At 42.5% G+C, this 20,121-nt stretch overlaps 1 protein-coding gene across 1 annotated transcript in view; it reads left to right on the forward strand.

The window, feature by feature from the left end:
- The window catches only part of zgc:153184 (uncharacterized protein LOC751652 homolog), a 62,351-nt gene that overhangs the window by 34,741 nt on the left and 7,489 nt on the right, over window positions 1–20,121 (forward strand). Inside the window, exons 3-5 of the mRNA XM_041876763.2 lie at window positions 2,462–2,539; window positions 2,794–2,874; window positions 7,994–8,215. Of these exons, the coding sequence (XP_041732697.1) occupies window positions 2,462–2,539; window positions 2,794–2,874; window positions 7,994–8,215 (381 nt within the window). The remainder of the gene's footprint in view (window positions 1–2,461; window positions 2,540–2,793; window positions 2,875–7,993; window positions 8,216–20,121) is intronic.

Consider the following 20,121-nt stretch of genomic DNA (forward strand, 5'->3'; position numbering starts at 1 on the left):
TCCGCATCATGTTATCTCCCCACTCACTGGGAGTCTGGTCCGCATCATGTTGGCTCCCCACTCACTGGGAGTCTGGTCCGCATCATGTTGGCTCCTCACTCACTGGGAGTCTGGTCCGCATCATGTTATCTCCCCACTCACTGGGAGTCTGGTCTGCATCATGTTGGCTCCCCACTCACTGGGAGTCTGGTCCGCATCATGTTGGCTCCTCACTCACTGGGAGTCTGGTCCGCATCATGTTATCTCCCCACTCACTGGGAGTCTGGTCCGCATCATGTTGGCTCCCCACTCACTGGGAGTCTGGTCCGCATCATGTTATCTCCCCACTCACTGGGAGTCTGGTCCGCATCATGTTATCTCCCCCACTCACTGGGAGTCTGGTCCGCATCATGTTATCTCCCCACTCACTGGGAGTCTGGTCCGCATCATGTTATCTCCCCACTCACTGGGAGTCTGGTCCGCATCATGTTATCTCCCCACTCACTGGGAGTCTGGTCCGCATCATGTTATCTCCCCACTCACTGGGAGTCTGGTCCGCATCATGTTATCTCCCCACTCACTGGGAGTCTGGTCCGCATCATGTTATCTCCCCACTCACTGGGAGTCTGGTCCGCATCATGTTGGCTCCCCACTCACTGGGAGTCTGGTCCGCATCATGTTGGCTCCTCACTCACTGGGGAGTCTGGTCCGCATCATGTTATCTCCCCACTCACTGGGAGTCTGGTCCGCATCATGTTATCTCCCCACTCACTGGGAGTCTGGTCCGCATCATGTTATCTCCCCACTCACTGGGAGTCTGGTCCGCATCATGTTATCTCCCCACTCACTGGGAGTCTGGTCCGCATCATGTTATCTCCCCACTCACTGGGAGTCTGGTCCGCATCATGTTATCTCCTCACTCACTGGGAGTCTGGTCCGCATCATGTTGGCTCCCCACTCACTGGGAGTCTGGTCCGCATCATGTTGGCTCCCCACTCACTGGGAGTCTGGTCCGCATCATGTTGGCTCCCCACTCACTGGGAGTCTGGTCCGCATCATGTTAGCTCCCCACTCACTGGGAGTCTGGTCCGCATCATGTTGGCTCCCCACTCACTGGGAGTCTGGTCCGCATCATGTTAGCTCCTCACTCACTGGGAGTCTGGTCCGCATCATGTTGGCTCCCCACTCACTGGGAGTCTGGTCCGCATCATGTTGGCTCCTCATGTTGGCTCCCCACTCATGCTGCACAGAAGTTAACACACTTGAATAGTGCAACACGGCATGTAGAAATGTTGCAACTGTTAATTTCTGTACGCTAGAACACTTTACAATGCAAGAACAAAAGATAGTGGTAGCTTCCAGCTTTGTAGGCTAACTTTCCTTGCCAGCTTACGGCTTAAGCTAACATCAGTTCACCACCCTAGTACTTTGTATGTGATAATATGCAAACCATAACGCAAAGTATGCTGATTTCAAAGCTGCTGATTGTCACCAAAAACGATACAGTCATTGCCAAAAACGTTATTAATTCACAACCACCGAATTGCCTCAGTCACATCTCTCTTTAAGAGACAGCGTACACTTTTATAAAAAAAAGTTGTTGATCAGTACAGTAAATTAAGTCCCAAATGGAAAGGAAACAGATTTGTTTTTCATCTGTAGCCCCATGAAATCAGCCCACACAAGCTCAATAACTCAATGCATGCACAGACTCCTATTGAATATGCATCCACCTGTATTGTGAATAAGCCTAGGCTACATGTTGATTTACCCAGTTTATCAGTAGACTAGTGATTTACCATTCAAATAAATTATTACCATAATGTTGTGTAGTTAGATTGGTCAGATTGATTGTATAATTGATTAATTAATGCTTACATGGCTGTCTCTGAAGAATTGTCATCAAACATTTCAAATGTAATGATATTGAACTCAAAAGATTTGTCTGGATCAAGTGCCATTCTATGACTTTGGCTAATGCACCTTCTCTTTTTCCTGTGGTATTGTTTTAGTATGGAGTATTGTGATGATGGTATGGAGTATTGTGATGATGGTATGGAGTATTGTGATGATGGTATGGAGTATTGTGATGATGGTATGGAGTATTGTGATGATGGTATGGAGTATTGTGATGATGGTATGGAGTATTGTGATGATGGTATGGAGTATTGTGATGATGGTATGGAGTATTGTGATGGTATGGAGTATTGTGATGGTATGGAGTATTGTGATACTAATCCTGGTATCGTGACAACACTAGTATAGAAGTTACCAATGCCTGAATGCCTGTATTTATATCTGAATACCTGTATCTGAATGCCTGTATTTATATCGGAATACCTGAAGTTGTATCTGAATACCTGAAGTTGTATCTGAATACCTGAAGTTGTATCTGAATACCTGTAGTTGTATCTGAATACCTGAAGTTGTATCTGAATACCTGTATTTGTATGTGATGAACTATTCTCTCATTGTGTTGCAGAGGAAGCCTGTCAGACGGAGACCTCCTCCGTGCTCCCTGCAGCTTCACAACATGAAACATGACCATGGGGAACTGGAGGTAGAAGTCATTACGTTTCTGTTTTAGAAAATGCTGATTTGGCTACGAGGAAATTCCCCTCTTAGTAAATGTCCAGTCTTTTAAACCAAGGCCGGAAATGACCTTTAAAATGTCAAGCGCGCCTGATTGATGTTTTGGTCTGTTAGTTGTCCTCTTTCTGGGGGATTGCGTTCAAGTGGTCTGTCTCAGTCACTATCTTGGTCTTAGAGTGACAACCGTCTCTGTTAACTCTTTGGTGTCTGTCGTGTCCATAGAAACCCAGCATCGTCTCTCCACAACCCCCCAAAGTCAAGCTGAAGACTTCCAAGAGCTCCCCCCTCATCGAGAAGCTGCAGGTCAGTGTATCCCTGTCTGTGTGTTGCTGTCCAAGTCTTGGCCTAGCTGCTCTCAGATCTGACAATGATATAGTTTGAGAAGTTGACTGAAAGATCTGGTGCCAGGCAAGGGCAGAAAGCTTTTGTTTGCACTTTCAAATCACTCCTACAGAATTGTTTTTCAATGTGCCTCAAAACAAAGTGAAACCTTTTAGTAGATGTTGTAGCAGGAAACAACCTCTGTCTGACACAGAGGCCAGTAGAAGTTATGTAGAGATCTCTGTCTGACACAGAGGCCAGTAGAGGTGCTGTAGAGATCTCTGTCTGACACAGAGGCCAGTAGAATTGCTTGATAAACATAAAAACCCACAGAAGAAAAATAATTTTCTGTGTCCCTCATTTCTGCTTAATTTGTATAAAACGGATACTGTTTATTTCCCTGTAGAAAGCAAGAATAATACCATCTTAATAGATGGGTTGGTTGTTTCGCAACAAAACCGAAGCGTGTGCAAATATGGGGCAAAACAGACAGGGTTGGCTTAGATTTTTTGACAACATGTAAAACTATATTTTGTCTCAGTGCTTGTTGAAAACAAATACATTTGTAAAATGAACACTTGTTTTTTCTCAAATACTGTACATTGTTACAGTTGTTGGGTTAGCTAATTTTGGCCATATTAGCATAGACATGACATCAGTCAAAACACCTCAAAGACATGGTATCAAGAAACAAATTAAAACTAGCTGAAACGAGCCACCGTTGTCAGCCAACCTGTCTATATTGTTGTAGTGTAACCAAGGCAACAGCAAGCTTAGATACCAGCATACAGCTGTACTGTCACGTTAGTAGGCTGGCAGTGTTTTGCTGTGGCTTTTATTTCTGACACCAATCCGCCACCTAGTGGTATGTAGATGTCAGTTAATGAATATCCCCGTCCGTGTGAGTGGTGGGGGAAGGGCCCAATCCCTGAACACTCTCCAATCGGCTGACATTGATGAGCTAATGAGCTCAAGGACAGAGAGAGAGTGAGAGTGAGAGAGAGAGAGAGAGAGAGACTGAGACAGAGAGAGACAGAGAGGCCATTCTCTGACAGGCTGGCAGGCAGCTTTACATCACATCACTGTAGTCTCTCTGACTCCCTCGGCTCGGCTCGGCTCGGACAGAAGCCATGGGACAGAATGGTTGTCGCTTCTCTCTCTTCTTCTTCTCCCCCGTCCAGGTAGGAAAGAACAGAATCCCTCCTCCATCACTAGGATGTTAGAGGGAGGTTGTGTTCTGTAGGGTGGCTCAGTGCTGGTCCGTAGGTAGTCAGGACTGGGTCGTAGTTGTGTTGCGTCAGGTGTGTACTGTGTTGAATAGAGGAGGGCACTTCAGGATACTGAAGCAGGTCAAGGACAGTAATCTCTCTCTCTCTCTCTCTCTCTCTCTCTCTGTCTCGCTCTCTGTCCTGTTCTATGACGCAGGTACAAATCTGCTTGGTGCCTACACAGCTTTTCTGGGGGAATAGGAGGAGTGGGTCAGTGTCTTTGTGAATAGGAGTGGGTCAGTGTCTTTGTGAATAGGAGTAGGTCAGTGTCTTTGTGAATAGGAGTGGGTCAGTGTCTTTGTGAATAGGAGGAGTGGGTCAGTGTCTTTGTGAATAGGAGGAGTGGGTCAGTGTCTTTGTGAATAGGAGGAGTGGGTCAGTGTCTTTGTGAATAGGAGGAGTGGGTCAGTGTCTTTGTGAATAGGAGGAGTGGGTCAGTGTCTTTGTGAATAGGAGGAGTGGGTCAGTGTCTTTGTGAATAGGAGTGGGTCAGTGTCTTTGTGAATAGGAGGAGTGGGTCAGTGTCTTTGTGAATAGGAGGAGTGGGTCAGTGTCTTTGTGGATAGAGGAGTGGGTCAGTGTCTTTGTGAATAGGAGGAGTGGGTCAGTGTCTTTGTGAATAGGAGGAGTGGGTCAGTGTCTTTGTGAATAGGAGGAGTGGGTCAGTGTCTTTGTGAATAGGAGGAGTGGGTCAGTGTCCTTGTGAATAGGAGGAGTGGGTCAGTGTCTTTGTGAATAGGAGGAGTGGGTCAGTGTCTTTGTGAATAGGAGGAGTGGGTCAGTGTCTTTGTGAATAGGAGGAGTGGGTCAGTGTCCTTGTGAATAGAGGAGTGGGTCAATGTCTTTGTGAATAGGAGGAGTGGGTCAGTGTCTTTGTGAATAGGAGGAGTGGGTCAGTGTCCTTGTGAATAGGAGGAGTGGGTCAGTGTCTTTGTGAATAGGAGGAGTGGGTCAGTGTCTTTGTGAATAGGAGGAGTGGGTCAGTGTCTTTGTGAATAGGAGGAGTGGGTCAGTGTCTTTGTGAATAGGAGGAGTGGGTCAGTGTCTTTGTGAATAGGAGGAGTGGGTCAGTGTTTTTATGAATAGAGGAGTGGGTCAGTGTCTTTTGTGAATAGGAGGAGTGGGTCAGTGTCTTTGTGAATAGGAGGAGTGGGTCAGTGTCCTTGTGAATAGGAGGAGTGGGTCAGTGTCTTTGTGAATAGAGGAGTGGGTCAGTGTCTTTGTGAATAGAGGAGTGGGTCAGTGTCTTTGTGAATAGGAGGAGTGGGTCAGTGTCTTTGTGAATAGGAGGAGTGGGTCAGTGTCTTTGTGAATAGGAGGAGTGGGTCAGTGTCTTTGTGAATAGAGGAGTGGGTCAGTGTCTTTGTGAATAGGAGGAGTGGGTCAGTGTCTTTGTGAATAGAGGAGTGGGTCAGTGTCTTTGTGAATAGAGGAGTGGGTCAGTGTCTTTGTGAATAGGAGGAGTGGGTCAGTTTCTTTGTGAATAGGAGGAGTGGGTCAGTGTCTTTGTGAATAGAGGAGTGGGTCAGTGTCTTTGTGAATAGGAATAGGTCAGTGTCTTTGTGAATAGAGGAGTGGGTCAGTGTCTTTGTGAATAGGAGGAGTGGGTCAGTGTCTTTGTGAATAGGAGGAATGGGTCAGTGTCTTTGTGAATAGAGGAGTGGGTCAGTGTCTTTGTGAATAGGAGGAGTGGGTCAGTGTCTTTGTGAATAGGAGGAGTGGGTCAGTGTCTTTGTGAATAGGAGGAGTGGGTCAGTGTCTTTGTGAATAGGAGGAGTGGGTCAGTGTCTTTGTGAATAGGAGGAGTGGGTCATTGAGCTATTTACAGATTTTGGTTTGTCTATTTTGTCGCCTGTGTTAGTGAAGTCGTCATGTGTCTCTCTTTCTTAAGCAGTTGTCTGTGGGCTTTGATGGATGGGATCTGGAAGCCTATGTCATGTGTGTACAGTTGAAGTCGGAAGTTTACGTACACTTAGGTTGGAGTCATTAAAACTCGTTTTTCAACCACTCCACAAATTTCTTGTTAACAAAGTATAGTTTTGGCAAGTCGGTTAGGACATCTACTTTGTGCATGACACAAGTCATTTTTCCAACAATTGTTTACAGACACATTATTTCACTTATAATTCACTGTATCACAATTCCAGTGGGTCAGAAGTTTACATACACTAAGTTGACTGTGCCTTTAAACAGCTTGGAAGATTCCAGAAAATGATGTCATGGCTTTAGAAGCTTCTGATAGGCTAATTGACATCATTTGAGTCAATTGGAGGTGTACCTGTGGATGTATTTCAAAGGCCTACCTTCAAACTCAAATATTGTAGACCTCCACAAGACTGGTTAATCCTTGGAAGCAATTTCCAAATGCCTGAAGGTACCACGTTCATCTGTACAAACAATAGTACGCAAGTATAAACACCATGGGATCACGCAGCCGTCATACTGCTCAGGAAGGAGACGCGTTCTGTCTCCTAGAGATGAACGTACTTTGGTGCGAAAAGTGCAAATCAATCCCAGAACAACAGCAAAGGACCTTGTGAAGATGCTGGAGGAAACAGGTACAAAAGTATCTATATCCACAGTAAAACAAGTCCTATATCGACATAACCTGAAAGGCCGCTCAGCAAGGAAGAAGCCACTGCTCCAAAACCGCCATAAAAAAAACCAGACTACGGTTTGCAACTGCACATGGGGACAAAGATCGTACTTTTTGGAGAAATGTCTTCTGGTCTGATGAAAGAAAAACAGAACTGTTTGGCCATAATGACCATCGTTATGTTTGGAGGAAAAAGGGGAAGCCTTGCAAGCTGAAGAACACCATCCCAACCGTGAAGCACGGGGGTGGCAGCACCATGCTGTGGGGGTGCTTTGCTGCAGGAGGGACTGGTGCACTTCACAAAATCGATGGCATCATGAGGAAGGAAAATTATGTGGATATATTGAAGCAACATCTCAAGACATCAGTCAGGAAGTTAAAGCTTGGTCGCAAATGGGTCTTCCAAATGGACAATGACCCCAAGCATACTTCCAAAGTTGTGGCAAAATGGCTTAAGGACAACAAAGTCAAGGTATTGGAGTGGCCATCACAAAGCCCTGACGTCAATCCTATAGAAAATTGTGGGCAGAACTGAAAAAGCATTTGTGCGAGCAAGGAGGCCTACAAACCTGACTCAGTTACACCAGCTCTGTCAGGAGGAATGGGCCAAAATTCACCCAACTTATTGTGGGAAGCTTGTGGAAGGCTACCAAAAACGTTTGACCCAAGTTAAACAATTTAAAGGCAATGTTACCAAATACTAATTGAGTGTATGTAAACTTCTGACCCACTGGGAATGTGATGAAATAAATAAAAGCTGAAATAAATCATTCTCTCTACTATTATTCTGACATTTCACATTCTTAAAATAGAGTGGTGATCCTAACTGACCTAAGACAGGGAATTTTTACTAGAATGAAATGTCAGGAATTGTGACAAACTGAGTTTAAATGTATTTGGCTAAGGTGTATGTAAATCTCCGACTTCAACTGTACATGTACCTCATAGTTCTGCTTTTAAAACTTCGTACCAGAATCAAGCTCTTCTGTCTCTCTCTCTTCTGGCCTATGTAGCATTGTTGCTCATAGTCTAGCTGCCTGTCTTTTATAACCTTTAGTGGATAAGGTTCTAGATTCAACCAAAAGGTGAACTTTCATCTGTAGCCCCTGGGCAGGTAGTTAAAAACCCGTCATGGTGAGACTGCAAGATCATCGGCGCTGACCTCTCTCTCTTTCTCTAACCTATCCTATCTCCCCTCCCTCTCTCTCTCTCTCTTTCTCTCTCTCTCCAACTCCAGGCAAACCTAGCCCTGTCGCCCACCTCTCTGCTGCCCTCGCCCAAGAGTCCCGAGGTGAAGCTGGCGCCGACGCCCATCTCCCCCACAACCCCTTGCTTCTCTCCCACAAGCCCTTGCAGCCCCCTCAGCCCCATCCTGAGGCCCCAACTGTCCAGTGAGGAGGAGGAGCCGGTATGCTTCGAGAGGCCGGCGGAGGGCCCCCCACTATCCAGCTTCAACAAGGTAGGGATTCTAGTGATGAACATTGTGTATTATACACTGAGTGTACAAAACATTAAGAACACCTTCCTAATAGACTCCCGAGTGGTGCAGTGGTCTAAGGCACTGCATCGCAGTGCTAGCTGTGCCACTAGAGATCCTGGTTCGAGTCCAGGCTCTGTCGCAGCCGGCCGCAACCGGGAGACCCATGGGCGGCGCACAATTGGTCCAGCGTCGGCCAAGGTAGGGGATATTGTCCCTATACGATATATCACAGATCTGACGAGAGGCCGGCAGACGGCACCAATAAGTCTGTCTGGAGATAAGTTTTTGCATAGAATAGGTGCATAGAATTACATATAGATTTATAGGATCTTGGTGGCTAGGTGTACTGAACCTATCATACATGTAGGTTCAGGGTAGGTTTCTTAGAGGGCAGGCAGGTAGCCTGTCTGTTAGAGCGTTGGGCCTTTAACCGAAAGGTCGCTGGTTTGAATGCCCGAGCCGACATAGTGAGAAATCTGTTGATGTGCCCTTGAGCAAGGCTCTTAATACTAATTTGATCCAGAGGCTCCGTACTGCTATGGCTGACCCTGTAAAACAACACATTACACTGGACCTATCATACTACTATGGCTGACCCTGTAAAACAACACATTACACTGCACCTATCATACTACTATGGCTGACCCTGTAAAACAACACATTACACTGCACCTATCATACTACTATGGCTGACCCTGTAAAACAACACATTACACTGCACCTATCATACTACTATGGCTGACCCTGTAAAACAACACATTACACTGGACCTATCATACTACTATGGCTGACCCTGTAAAACAACACATTACACTGCACCTATCATACTACTATGGCTGACCCTGTAAAACAACACATTACACTGGACCTATCATACTACTATGGCTGACCCTGTAAAACAACACATTACACTGCACCTATCATACTACTATGGCTGACCCTGTAAAACAACACATTACACTGGACCTATCATACTACTATGACTGACCCTGTAAAACAACACATTACACTGCACCTATCATACTACTATGGCTGACCCTGTAAAACAACACATTACACTGGACCTATCATACTACTATGGCTGACCCTGTAAAACAACACATTACACTGCACCTATCATACTACTATGGCTGACCCTGTAAAACAACACATTACACTGCACCTATCATACTACTATGGCTGACCCTGTAAAACAACACATTACACTGCACCTATCATACTACTATGGCTGACCCTGTAAAACAACACATTACACTGGACCTATCATACTACTATGGCTGACCCTGTAAAACAACACATTACACTGCACCTATCATACTACTATGGCTGACCCTGTAAAACAACACATTACACTGGACCTATCATACTACTATGGCTGACCCTGTAAAACAACACATTACACTGCACCTATCATACTACTATGGCTGACCCTGTAAAACAACACATTACACTGGACCTATCATACTACTATGGCTGACCCTGTAAAACAACACATTACACTGCACCTATCATACTACTATGGCTGACTCTGTAAAACAACACATTACACTGGACCTATCATACTACTATGGCTGACCCTGTAAAACAACACATTACACTGGACCTATCATACTACTATGACTGACCCTGTAAAACAACACATTACACTGCACCTATCATACTACTATGGCTGACCCTGTAAAACAACACATTACACTGGACCTATCATACTACTATGGCTGACCCTGTAAAACAACACATTACACTGGACCTATCATACTACTATGGCTGACCCTGTAAAACAACACATTACACTGGACCTATCATACTACTATGACTGACCCTGTAAAACAACACATTACACTGCACCTATCATACTACTATGGCTGACCCTGTAAAACAACACATTACACTGCACCTATCATACTACTATGGCTGACCCTGTAAAACAACACATTACACTGGACCTATCGTACTACTATGGCTGACCCTGTAAAACAACACATTACACTGCACCTATCATACTACTATGGCTGACCCTGTAAAACAACACATTACACTGCACCTATCATACTACTATGGCTGACCCTGTAAAACAACACATTACACTGGACCTATCATACTACTATGGCTGACCCTGTAAAACAACACATTACACTGGACCTATCATACTACTATGACTGACCCTGTAAAACAACACATTACACTGGACCTATCATACTACTATGGCTGACACAGTAAAACAACACATTACACTGCACCTATCATACTACTATGGCTGACCCTGTAAAACAACACATTACACTGGACCTATCATACTACTATGGCTGACCCTGTAAAACAACACATTACACTGGACCTATCATACTACTATGGCTGACCCTGTAAAACAACACATTACACTGCACCTATCATACTACTATGGCTGACCCTGTAGAACAACACATTACACTGCACCTATCATACTACTATGGCTGACCCTGTAAAACAACACATTACACTGGACCTATCATACTACTATGACTGACCCTGTAAAACAACACATTACACTGGACCTATCATACTACTATGGCTGACCCTGTAAAACAACACATTACACTGGACCTATCATACTACTATGGCTGACCCTGTAAAACAACACATTACACTGCACCTATCATACTACTGTTACTGACCCTGTAAAACAACACATTACACTGCACCTATCATACTACTATGGCTGACCCTGTAAAACAACACATTACACTGGACCTATCATACTACTATGGCTGACCCTGTAAAACAACACATTACACTGCACCTATCATACTACTATGGCTGACCCTGTAAAACAACACATTACACTGCACCTATCATACTACTATGGCTGACCCTGTAAAACAACACATTACACTGGACCTATCATACTACTATGGCTGACCCTGTAAAACAACACATTACACTGCACCTATCATACTACTATGGCTGACCCTGTAAAACAACACATTACACTGCACCTATCATACTACTATGGCTGACCCTGTAAAACAACACATTACACTGCACCTATCATACTACTATGGCTGACCCTGTAAAACAACACATTACACTGCACCTATCATACTACTATGGCTGACCCTGTAAAACAACACATTACACTGCACCTATCATACTACTATGGCTGACCCTGTAAAACAACACATTACACTGGACCTATCATACTACTATGGCTGACCCTGTAAAACAACACATTACACTGGACCTATCATACTACTATGACTGACCCTGTAAAACAACACATTACACTGGACCTATCATACTACTATGGCTGACACAGTAAAACAACACATTACACTGACCTATCATACTACTATGGCTGACCCTGTAAAACAACACATTACACTGCACCTATCATACTACTATGGCTGACCCTGTAAAACAACACATTACACTGGACCTATCATACTACTATGGCTGACCCTGTAAAACAACACATTACACTGGACCTATCATACTACTATGGCTGACCCTGTAAAACAACACATTACACTGCACCTATCATACTACTATGGCTGACCCTGTAAAACAACACATTACACTGCACCTATCATACTACTATGGCTGACCCTGTAGAACAACACATTACACTGCACCTATCATACTACTATGGCTGACCCTGTAAAACAACACATTACACTGGACCTATCATACTACTATGACTGACCCTGTAAAACAACACATTACACTGGACCTATCATACTACTATGGCTGACCCTGTAAAACAACACATTACACTGGACCTATCATACTACTATGGCTGACCCTGTAAAACAACACATTACACTGCACCTATCATACTACTATGGCTGACCCTGTAAAACAACACATTACACTGCACCTATCATACTACTATGGCTGACCCTGTAAAACAACACATTACACTGCACCTATCATACTACTATGGCTGACCCTGTAAAACAACACATTACACTGCACCTATCATACTACTATGGCTGACCCTGTAAAACAACACATTACACTGCACCTATCATACTACTATGACTGACCCTGTAAAACAACACATTACACTGCACCTATTATACTACTGTTACTGACCCTGTAAAACAGCACATTACACTGGACCTATCATACTACTATGACTGACCCTGTAAAACAACACATTACACTGGACCTATCACACTACTGTTACTGACCCTGTAAAACAACACATTACACTGCACCTATCATACTACTATGACTGACCCTGTAAAACAACACATTACACTGCACCTATCATACTACTATGGCTGACCCTGTAAAACAACACATTACACTGGACCTATCATACTACTATGGCTGACCCTGTAAAACAACACATTACACTGGACCTATCATACTACTATGGCTGACCCTGTAAAACAACACATTACACTGCACCTATCATACTACTATGGCTGACCCTGTAAAACAACACATTACACTGCACCTATCATACTACTATGGCTGACCCTGTAAAACAACACATTACACTGGACCTATCATACTACTATGGCTGACCCTGTAAAACAACACATTACACTGCACCTATCATACTACTATGGCTGACCCTGTAAAACAACACATTACACTGGACCTATCATACTACTATGGCTGACCCTGTAAAACAACACATTACACTGCACCTATCATACTACTATGGCTGACCCTGTAAAACAACACATTACACTGGACCTATCATACTACTATGACTGACCCTGTAAAACAACACATTACACTGGACCTATCATACTACTATGGCTGACCCTGTAAAACAACACATTACACTGCACCTATCATACTACTATGGCTGACCCTGTAAAACAACACATTACACTGCACCTATCATACTACTATGGCTGACTCTGTAAAACAACACATATCCGGTGTATATTGTAGCCTACAGCAGTAGATTTATATTGTAGCCTACAGCAGTAGATTTATATTGGAACCTACAGCAGTATATTTATATTGAAGCCTACAGCAGTATATTTATATTGTAGCCTACAGCAGTATATTTATATTGGAACCTACAGCAGTATATTTATATTGAAGCCTACAGCAGTATATTTATATTGTAGCCTACAGCAGTATATTTATATTGTAGCCTACAGCAGTAGATTTATATTGTAATCTACAGCAGTATATTTATATTGAAGCCTACAGCAGTATATTTATATTGTAGCCTACAGCAGTATATTTATATTGTAGCCTACAGCAGTAGATTTATATTGTAGCCTACAGCAGTATATTTATATTGTAATCTACAGCAGTATATTTATATTGTAGCCTACAGCAGTAGATTTCTATTGTAGCCTACAGCAGTATATTTCTATTGTAGCCTACAGCAGTAGATTTATATTGTAGCCTACAGCAGTAGATTTCTATTGTAGCCTACAGCAGTATATGTATATTGTAACCTACAGCAGTAGATTTATATTGTAGCCTACAGCAGTAGATTTATATTGTAACCTACAGCAGTATATTTATATTGTAACCTACAGCAGTAGATGTATATTGTAACCTACAGCAGTAGATTTATATTGTAGCCTACAGCAGTAGATTTATATTGTAGCCTACAGCAGTAGATTTATATTGTAACCTACAGCAGTATATTTATATTGTAACCTACAGCCGTATATTTATATTGTAACCTACAGCAGTCGATTTATATTGTATTCTACAGCAGTAGATTTATATTGTAGCCTACAGCAGTAGATTTATATTGTAGCCTACAGCAGTAGATTTATATTGTAACCTACAGCAGTATATTTATATTGTAACCTACAGCAGTAGATTCATATTGTAGCCTACAGCAGTAGATTTATATTGTAACCTACAGCAGTAGATTTATATTGTAGCCTACAGCAGTAGATTTATATTGTAACCTACAGCAGTAGATTTATATTGTAGCCTACAGCAGTAGATTTATATTGTAACCTACAGCAGTAGATTTATATTGTAACCTACAGCAGTAGATGTATATTGTAACCTACAGCAGTAGATTTATATTGTAGCCTACAGCAGTAGATTTATATTGTAACCTACAGCAGTAGATTTATATTGTAACCTACAGCAGTAGATTTATATTGTAACCTACAGCAGTAGATTTATATTGTAATCTACAGCAGTAGATTTATATTGTAGCCTACAGCAGTAGATTTATATTGTAACCTACAGCAGTAGATTTATATTGTAGCCTACAGCAGTAGATTTATATTGTAGCCTACAGCAGTATATTTATATTGTAGCCTACAGCAGTAGATTTATATTGTAACCTACAGCAGTAAATTTATATTGTAGCCTACAGCAGTAGATTTATATTGTAACCTACAGCAGTAGATTTATATTGTAGCCTACAGCAGTAGATTTATATTGTAGCCTACAGCAGTAGATTTATATTGTAGCCTACAGCAGTAGATTTATATTGTAACCTACAGCAGTAGATTTATATTTTAGCCTACAGCAGTAGATTTATATTGTAACCTACAGCAGTAGATTTATATTGTAGCCTACAGCAGTAGATTTCTATTGTAGCCTACAGCAGTAGATGTATATATTGTAACCTACAGCAGTAGATTTATATTGTAGCCTACAGCAGTATATTTATATTGTAGCCTACAGCAGTAGATTTATATTGTAACCTACAGCAGTAGATTTATATTGTAACCTACAGCAGTAGATTTATATTGTAGCCTACAGCAGTAGATTTATATTGTAACCTACAGCAGTAGATTTATATTGTAGCCTACAGCAGTAGATTTATATTGTAACCTACAGCAGTAGATTTATATTGTAGCCTACAGCAGTAGATTTATATTGTAACCTACAGCAGTAGATGTATATTGTAACCTACAGCAGTAGATTTATATTGTAGCCTACAGCAGTATATTTATATTGTAACCTACAGCAGTAGATTTATATTGTAACCTACAGCAGTAGATTTATATTGTAGCCTACAGCAGTAGATTTATATTGTAACCTACAGCAGTAGATTTATATTGTAGCCTACAGCAGTAGATTTATATTGTAGCCTACAGCAGTAGATTTATATTGTAACCTACAGCAGTATATTTATATTGTAACCTACAGAAGTAGATTTATATTGTAACCTACAGCAGTATATTTATATTGTAACCTACAGAAGTAGATTTATATTGTAACCTACAGAAGTAGATTTATATTGTAACCTACAGCAGTAGATTTATATTGTAGCCTACAGCAGTATATTTATATTGTAGCCTACAGCAGTATATTTATATTGTAACCTACAGCAGTAGATTTATATTGTAGCCTACAGCAGTAGATTTATATTGTAACCTACAGCAGTAGATTTATATTGTAACCTACAGCAGTAGATTTATATTGTAGCCTACAGCAGTATATTTATATTGTAGCCTACAGCAGTAGATTTATATTGTAACCTACAGCAGTATATTTATATTGAAGCCTACAGCAGTAGATTTATATTGTAACCTACAGCAGTATATTTATATTGTAACCTACAGCAGTAGATTGATATTGTAGCCTACAGCAGTAGATTTATATTGTAGCCTACAGCAGTATATTTATATTGTAGCTGTATTGTAACCTACAGCAGTAGATTGATATTGTAGCTGTATTGTAACCTACAGCAGTAGATTGATATTGTAGCTGTATTGTAACCTACAGCAGTAGATTGATATTGTAGCTGTATTGTAACCTACAGCAGTAGATTTATATTGTAGCTGTATTGTAACCTACAGCAGTAGATTGATATTGTAGCTGTATTGTAACCTACAGCAGTAGATTGATATTGTAGCTGTATTGTAAACTACAGCAGTAGATTGATGTTGTAGCTGTATTGTAACCTACAGCAGTAGATTGATGTTGTAGCTGTATTGTAACCTACAGCAGTAGATTGATATTGTAGCTGTATTGTAACCTACAGCAGTAGATTGATATTGTAGCTGTATTGTAACCTACAGCAGTAGATTGATATTGTAGCTGTATTGTAACCTACAGCAGTAGATTGATATTGTAGCTGTATTGTAACCTACAGCAGTAGATTGATATTGTAGCTGTATTGTAACCTACAGCAGTAGATTGATATTGTAGCTGTATTGTAACCTACAGCAGTAGATTGATATTGTAGCTGTATTGAACGTCATCATTTGGAGTTAGCTTGAACACCCTTTCTGTGCTGGGATGCTGCCTGTGACGTAACACTAACACAAGCATGGTAGTCCTACTTCAGTCAGTGGAAACCCTGTGGTCTTGATCTCTCACGCCTTCTCCTGTGGTATTGATCTCTCACGCCTTCTCCTGTGGTATTGATCTCTCACGCCTTCTCCTGTGGTATTGATCTCTCACGCCTTCTCCTGTGACATCACTCCAGGCCACATGTCCCCTCCCCCTGGTGACACATGTCCCTAGCAGTGTGTCCTGTAGTCCTTAAATAGGCCCTCTGTCACATAGAAAATCATCTATAGAATGGGCCTCCCTATTCAAGTCAAATGTACCAGTCAAATTGCCAGGGTTAGAGGCGGTAAGCCCCTTCTATAGATTCTATTTCTATGCTCTGTAAGCCCAGGAATAGGCCTCCTGCAGTGCCTCAGCGCAGAGACCAGGGGGATTGGAGGTGTAATCCACTTAGCCTACTTCTCCCCTTCTCCTCCTCCTCCTCCTCCTCCATTCCTTCTCCCGCCCCCTCTTCCTCCTCCATTCCTTCTCCCTCCCCCTCTTCCTCCTCCATTCCTTCTCCCGCCCCTCTTCTCCTATCCTCCTCCACCTCCTCCATTCCTTCTCCCTCCCCCTCTTCCTCCTCCATTCCTTCTCCCGCCCCCTCTTCCTCCTCCATTCCTTTTCCCTCCTCCTCCACCTCCTCCATTCCTTCTCCCTCCCCCTCTTCCTCCTCCATTCCTTCTCCTTCCTCCTCCTCTTCCATTCCTTTTCCCTCCTCCTCCTCATCCTCCTCCATTTGTTTATTTTATTTGTTTAGGGGGTAGATCAGCTTTAGTATTGCAGATAGATTGTGGCTTCCATCAATGTAATTGTCTGCATCATTTTCAATCCCCCTTACATTTATTTAGCAAATATATATATATATATATATATATATACAGCTCTGGAAAAAATTAAGACCACTGCAAAAATATACGTTTCTCTGGTTTTACTATTTATAGGTATGTGTTTGGGTGAAATTTTAAAAATTGTTTTATTCTATAAACTACTGACAACATTTCTCCCAAATTCCAAATAAAAATGTGTTGTCAGACCTTGAATAATGCAAATAAAATGTTTTTTTAAACAACACAATACTAATGTTTTAACTTAGGAAGAGTTCAGAAATCAATATTTAGTGGAATAACCTTGATTTTCAATCACAGCTTTCATGCGTCTTGGCAGGCTCTCCACCAGTCTTTCACATTGATGTTGGGTGACTTTATGCCACTCCTGGCGCAAGAATTCAAGCAGCTCGGCTTTGTTTGATGGCTTGTGACCATCTATCTTCCTCTTGATCACATTCCATAAGTTTTCAATGGGGTTCAGGTCTGGAGATTGGGCTGGTAATGACAGGGTCTTGATCTGGTGGTCCTCCATCCACACCTTGATTGACCTGGCTGTGTGGCATGGCACATTGTTCTGCTGGAAAAAACAATCCTCAGAGTTGGGGAACAATGTCAGAGCAAAAGGAAACAGGTTTTCTTCCAGGACAACCTTGTACATGGCTTGATTCATGCGTCCTTCACAAAGACAAATCTGCCCGATTCCAGCCTTGCTGAAGCACCCCCAGATCATCACCGATCCTCCACCAAATTTCACAGTTGGTGCGAGACACTGTGGCTTGTAGGCCTCTCCAGGTCTCCGTCTAACCATTAGACGACCAGGTGTTGGGCAAAGCTGAAAATTGGACTCATCAGAGAAGATGACCTTACTCCAGTCCTCTACGGTCCAATCCTTATGGTATTTTGCAAACCTCAGCCTGGCTTTTCTTTGCTTCTCATTGATGAAGGGCTTTTTTCTAGCTTTGCACGACTTCAGCCCTGCCCCTAGGAGCCTGTTTCGAACCGTCCTCGCCGTGCACTTCACCCCAGCTGCCGTTTGCCATTCTTTTTGTAGGTCACTTGATGTCATCCTACGGTTGTTGAGTGACATTCGAATGAGTTGGAGGTCATCCCGGTCAGTAGAGAGTCGTTTTCGCCCTCTGCCGGTCTGTAGCTTTGTTGTCCCCAATGTCTGCTGCTTGACCTTGTTCTTATGAACCGCCGTCTTTGAAATTTTAAGGATGGAAGCAACCTGACGCTCACTGTATCCCACTAACAGTAAAGCCAGAATTGCACCCTTCTTTTCCTCACTCAAAACTTTCCTTTTCAACTCTTTTGGCCTGGTAAATAGTTATTATTTGATTAATATTACTTTTGAGGTTGTTTTTGCCATCCAGCTGGTCCTATTGCAAGAGGATAGTGATGACCACAGCAGTGGTTTTTATACTTTTCCTCGTTAAATAAGATTTGGTTCAGGTGATCACCTAATCAGTACCTAATTCAGTAGAATGAGGTGTGCCTGTGTTGGAATTCAACAGACACTGGAATGGAATGGCTGTCATACATGTAGAGATGCTGATTTCAGAAAAATTTGCAGTGGTCTCTTAATTTTTTCCAGAGCTATATATATATATATATATATATATATATATACAGTGGGGCAAAAAAGTTTTTAGTCAGCCACCAATTGTGCAAGTTCTCCCACTTAAAAAGATGAGAGAGGCCTGTAATTTTCATCATAGGTACACGTCAACTATGACAGACAAATTGAGAAAAGAAATTCCAGAAAATCACATTGTAGGATTTTTAATGAATTTATTTGCAAATTATGGTGGAAAATAAGTATTTGGTCACCTACAAACAAGCAAGATTTCTGGCTCTCACAGACCTGTAACTTCTTCTTTAAGAGGCTCCTCTGTCCTCCACTCGTTACCTGTATTAATGGCACCTGTTTGAACTTGTTATCCGTATAAAAGACACCTGTCCACAACCTCAAACAGTCACACTCCAAACTCCACTATGGCCAAGACCAAAGAGCTGTCAAAGGACACCAGAAACAAAATTGTAGACCTGCACCAGGCTGGGAAGACTGAATCTGCAATAGGTAAGCAGCTTGGTTTGAAGAAATCAACTGTGGGAGCAATTATTAGGAAATGGAAGACATACAAGACCACTGATAATCTCCCTCGATCTGGGGCTCCACGCAAGAGCTCACCCCGTGGGGTCAAAATGATCACAAGAACGGTGAGCAAAAATCCCAGAACCACATGGGGGACCTAGTGAATGACCTGCAGAGAGCTGGGACCAAAGTAACAAAGCCTACCATCAGTAACACACTACGCCGCCAGGGACTCAAATCCTGCAGTCCCCCTGCTTAAGCCAGTACATGTCCAGGCCCGTCTGAAGTTTGCTAGAGTGCCTTTGGATGATCCAGAAGAGGATTGGGAGAATGTCATATGGTCAGATGATACCAAAATATAACTTTTTGGTAAAAACTCAACTCGTCGTGTTTGGAGGACAAAGAATGCTGAGTTGCATCCAAAGAACACCATACCTACTGTGAAGCATGGGGGTGGAAACATCATGCTTTGGGGCTGTTTTTCTGCAAAGGGACCAGGACGACTGATCCGTGTAAAGGAAAGAATGAATGGGGCCATGTATCGTGAGATTTTGAGTGAAAACCTCCTTCCATCAGCAAGGGCATTGAAGATGAAACGTGGCTGGGTCTTTCAGCATGACAATGATCCCAAACACACCGCCCGGGCAACGAAGGAGTGGCTTCGTAAGAAGCATTTCAAGGTCCTGGAGTGGCCTAGCCAGTCTCCAGATCTCAACCCCATAGAAAATCTTTGGAGGGGAGTTGAA

This window comes from Coregonus clupeaformis, chromosome 5, assembly GCF_020615455.1.
Source record: "Coregonus clupeaformis isolate EN_2021a chromosome 5, ASM2061545v1, whole genome shotgun sequence".
Classification (NCBI taxonomy): Eukaryota; Metazoa; Chordata; class Actinopteri; order Salmoniformes; family Salmonidae; genus Coregonus; species Coregonus clupeaformis.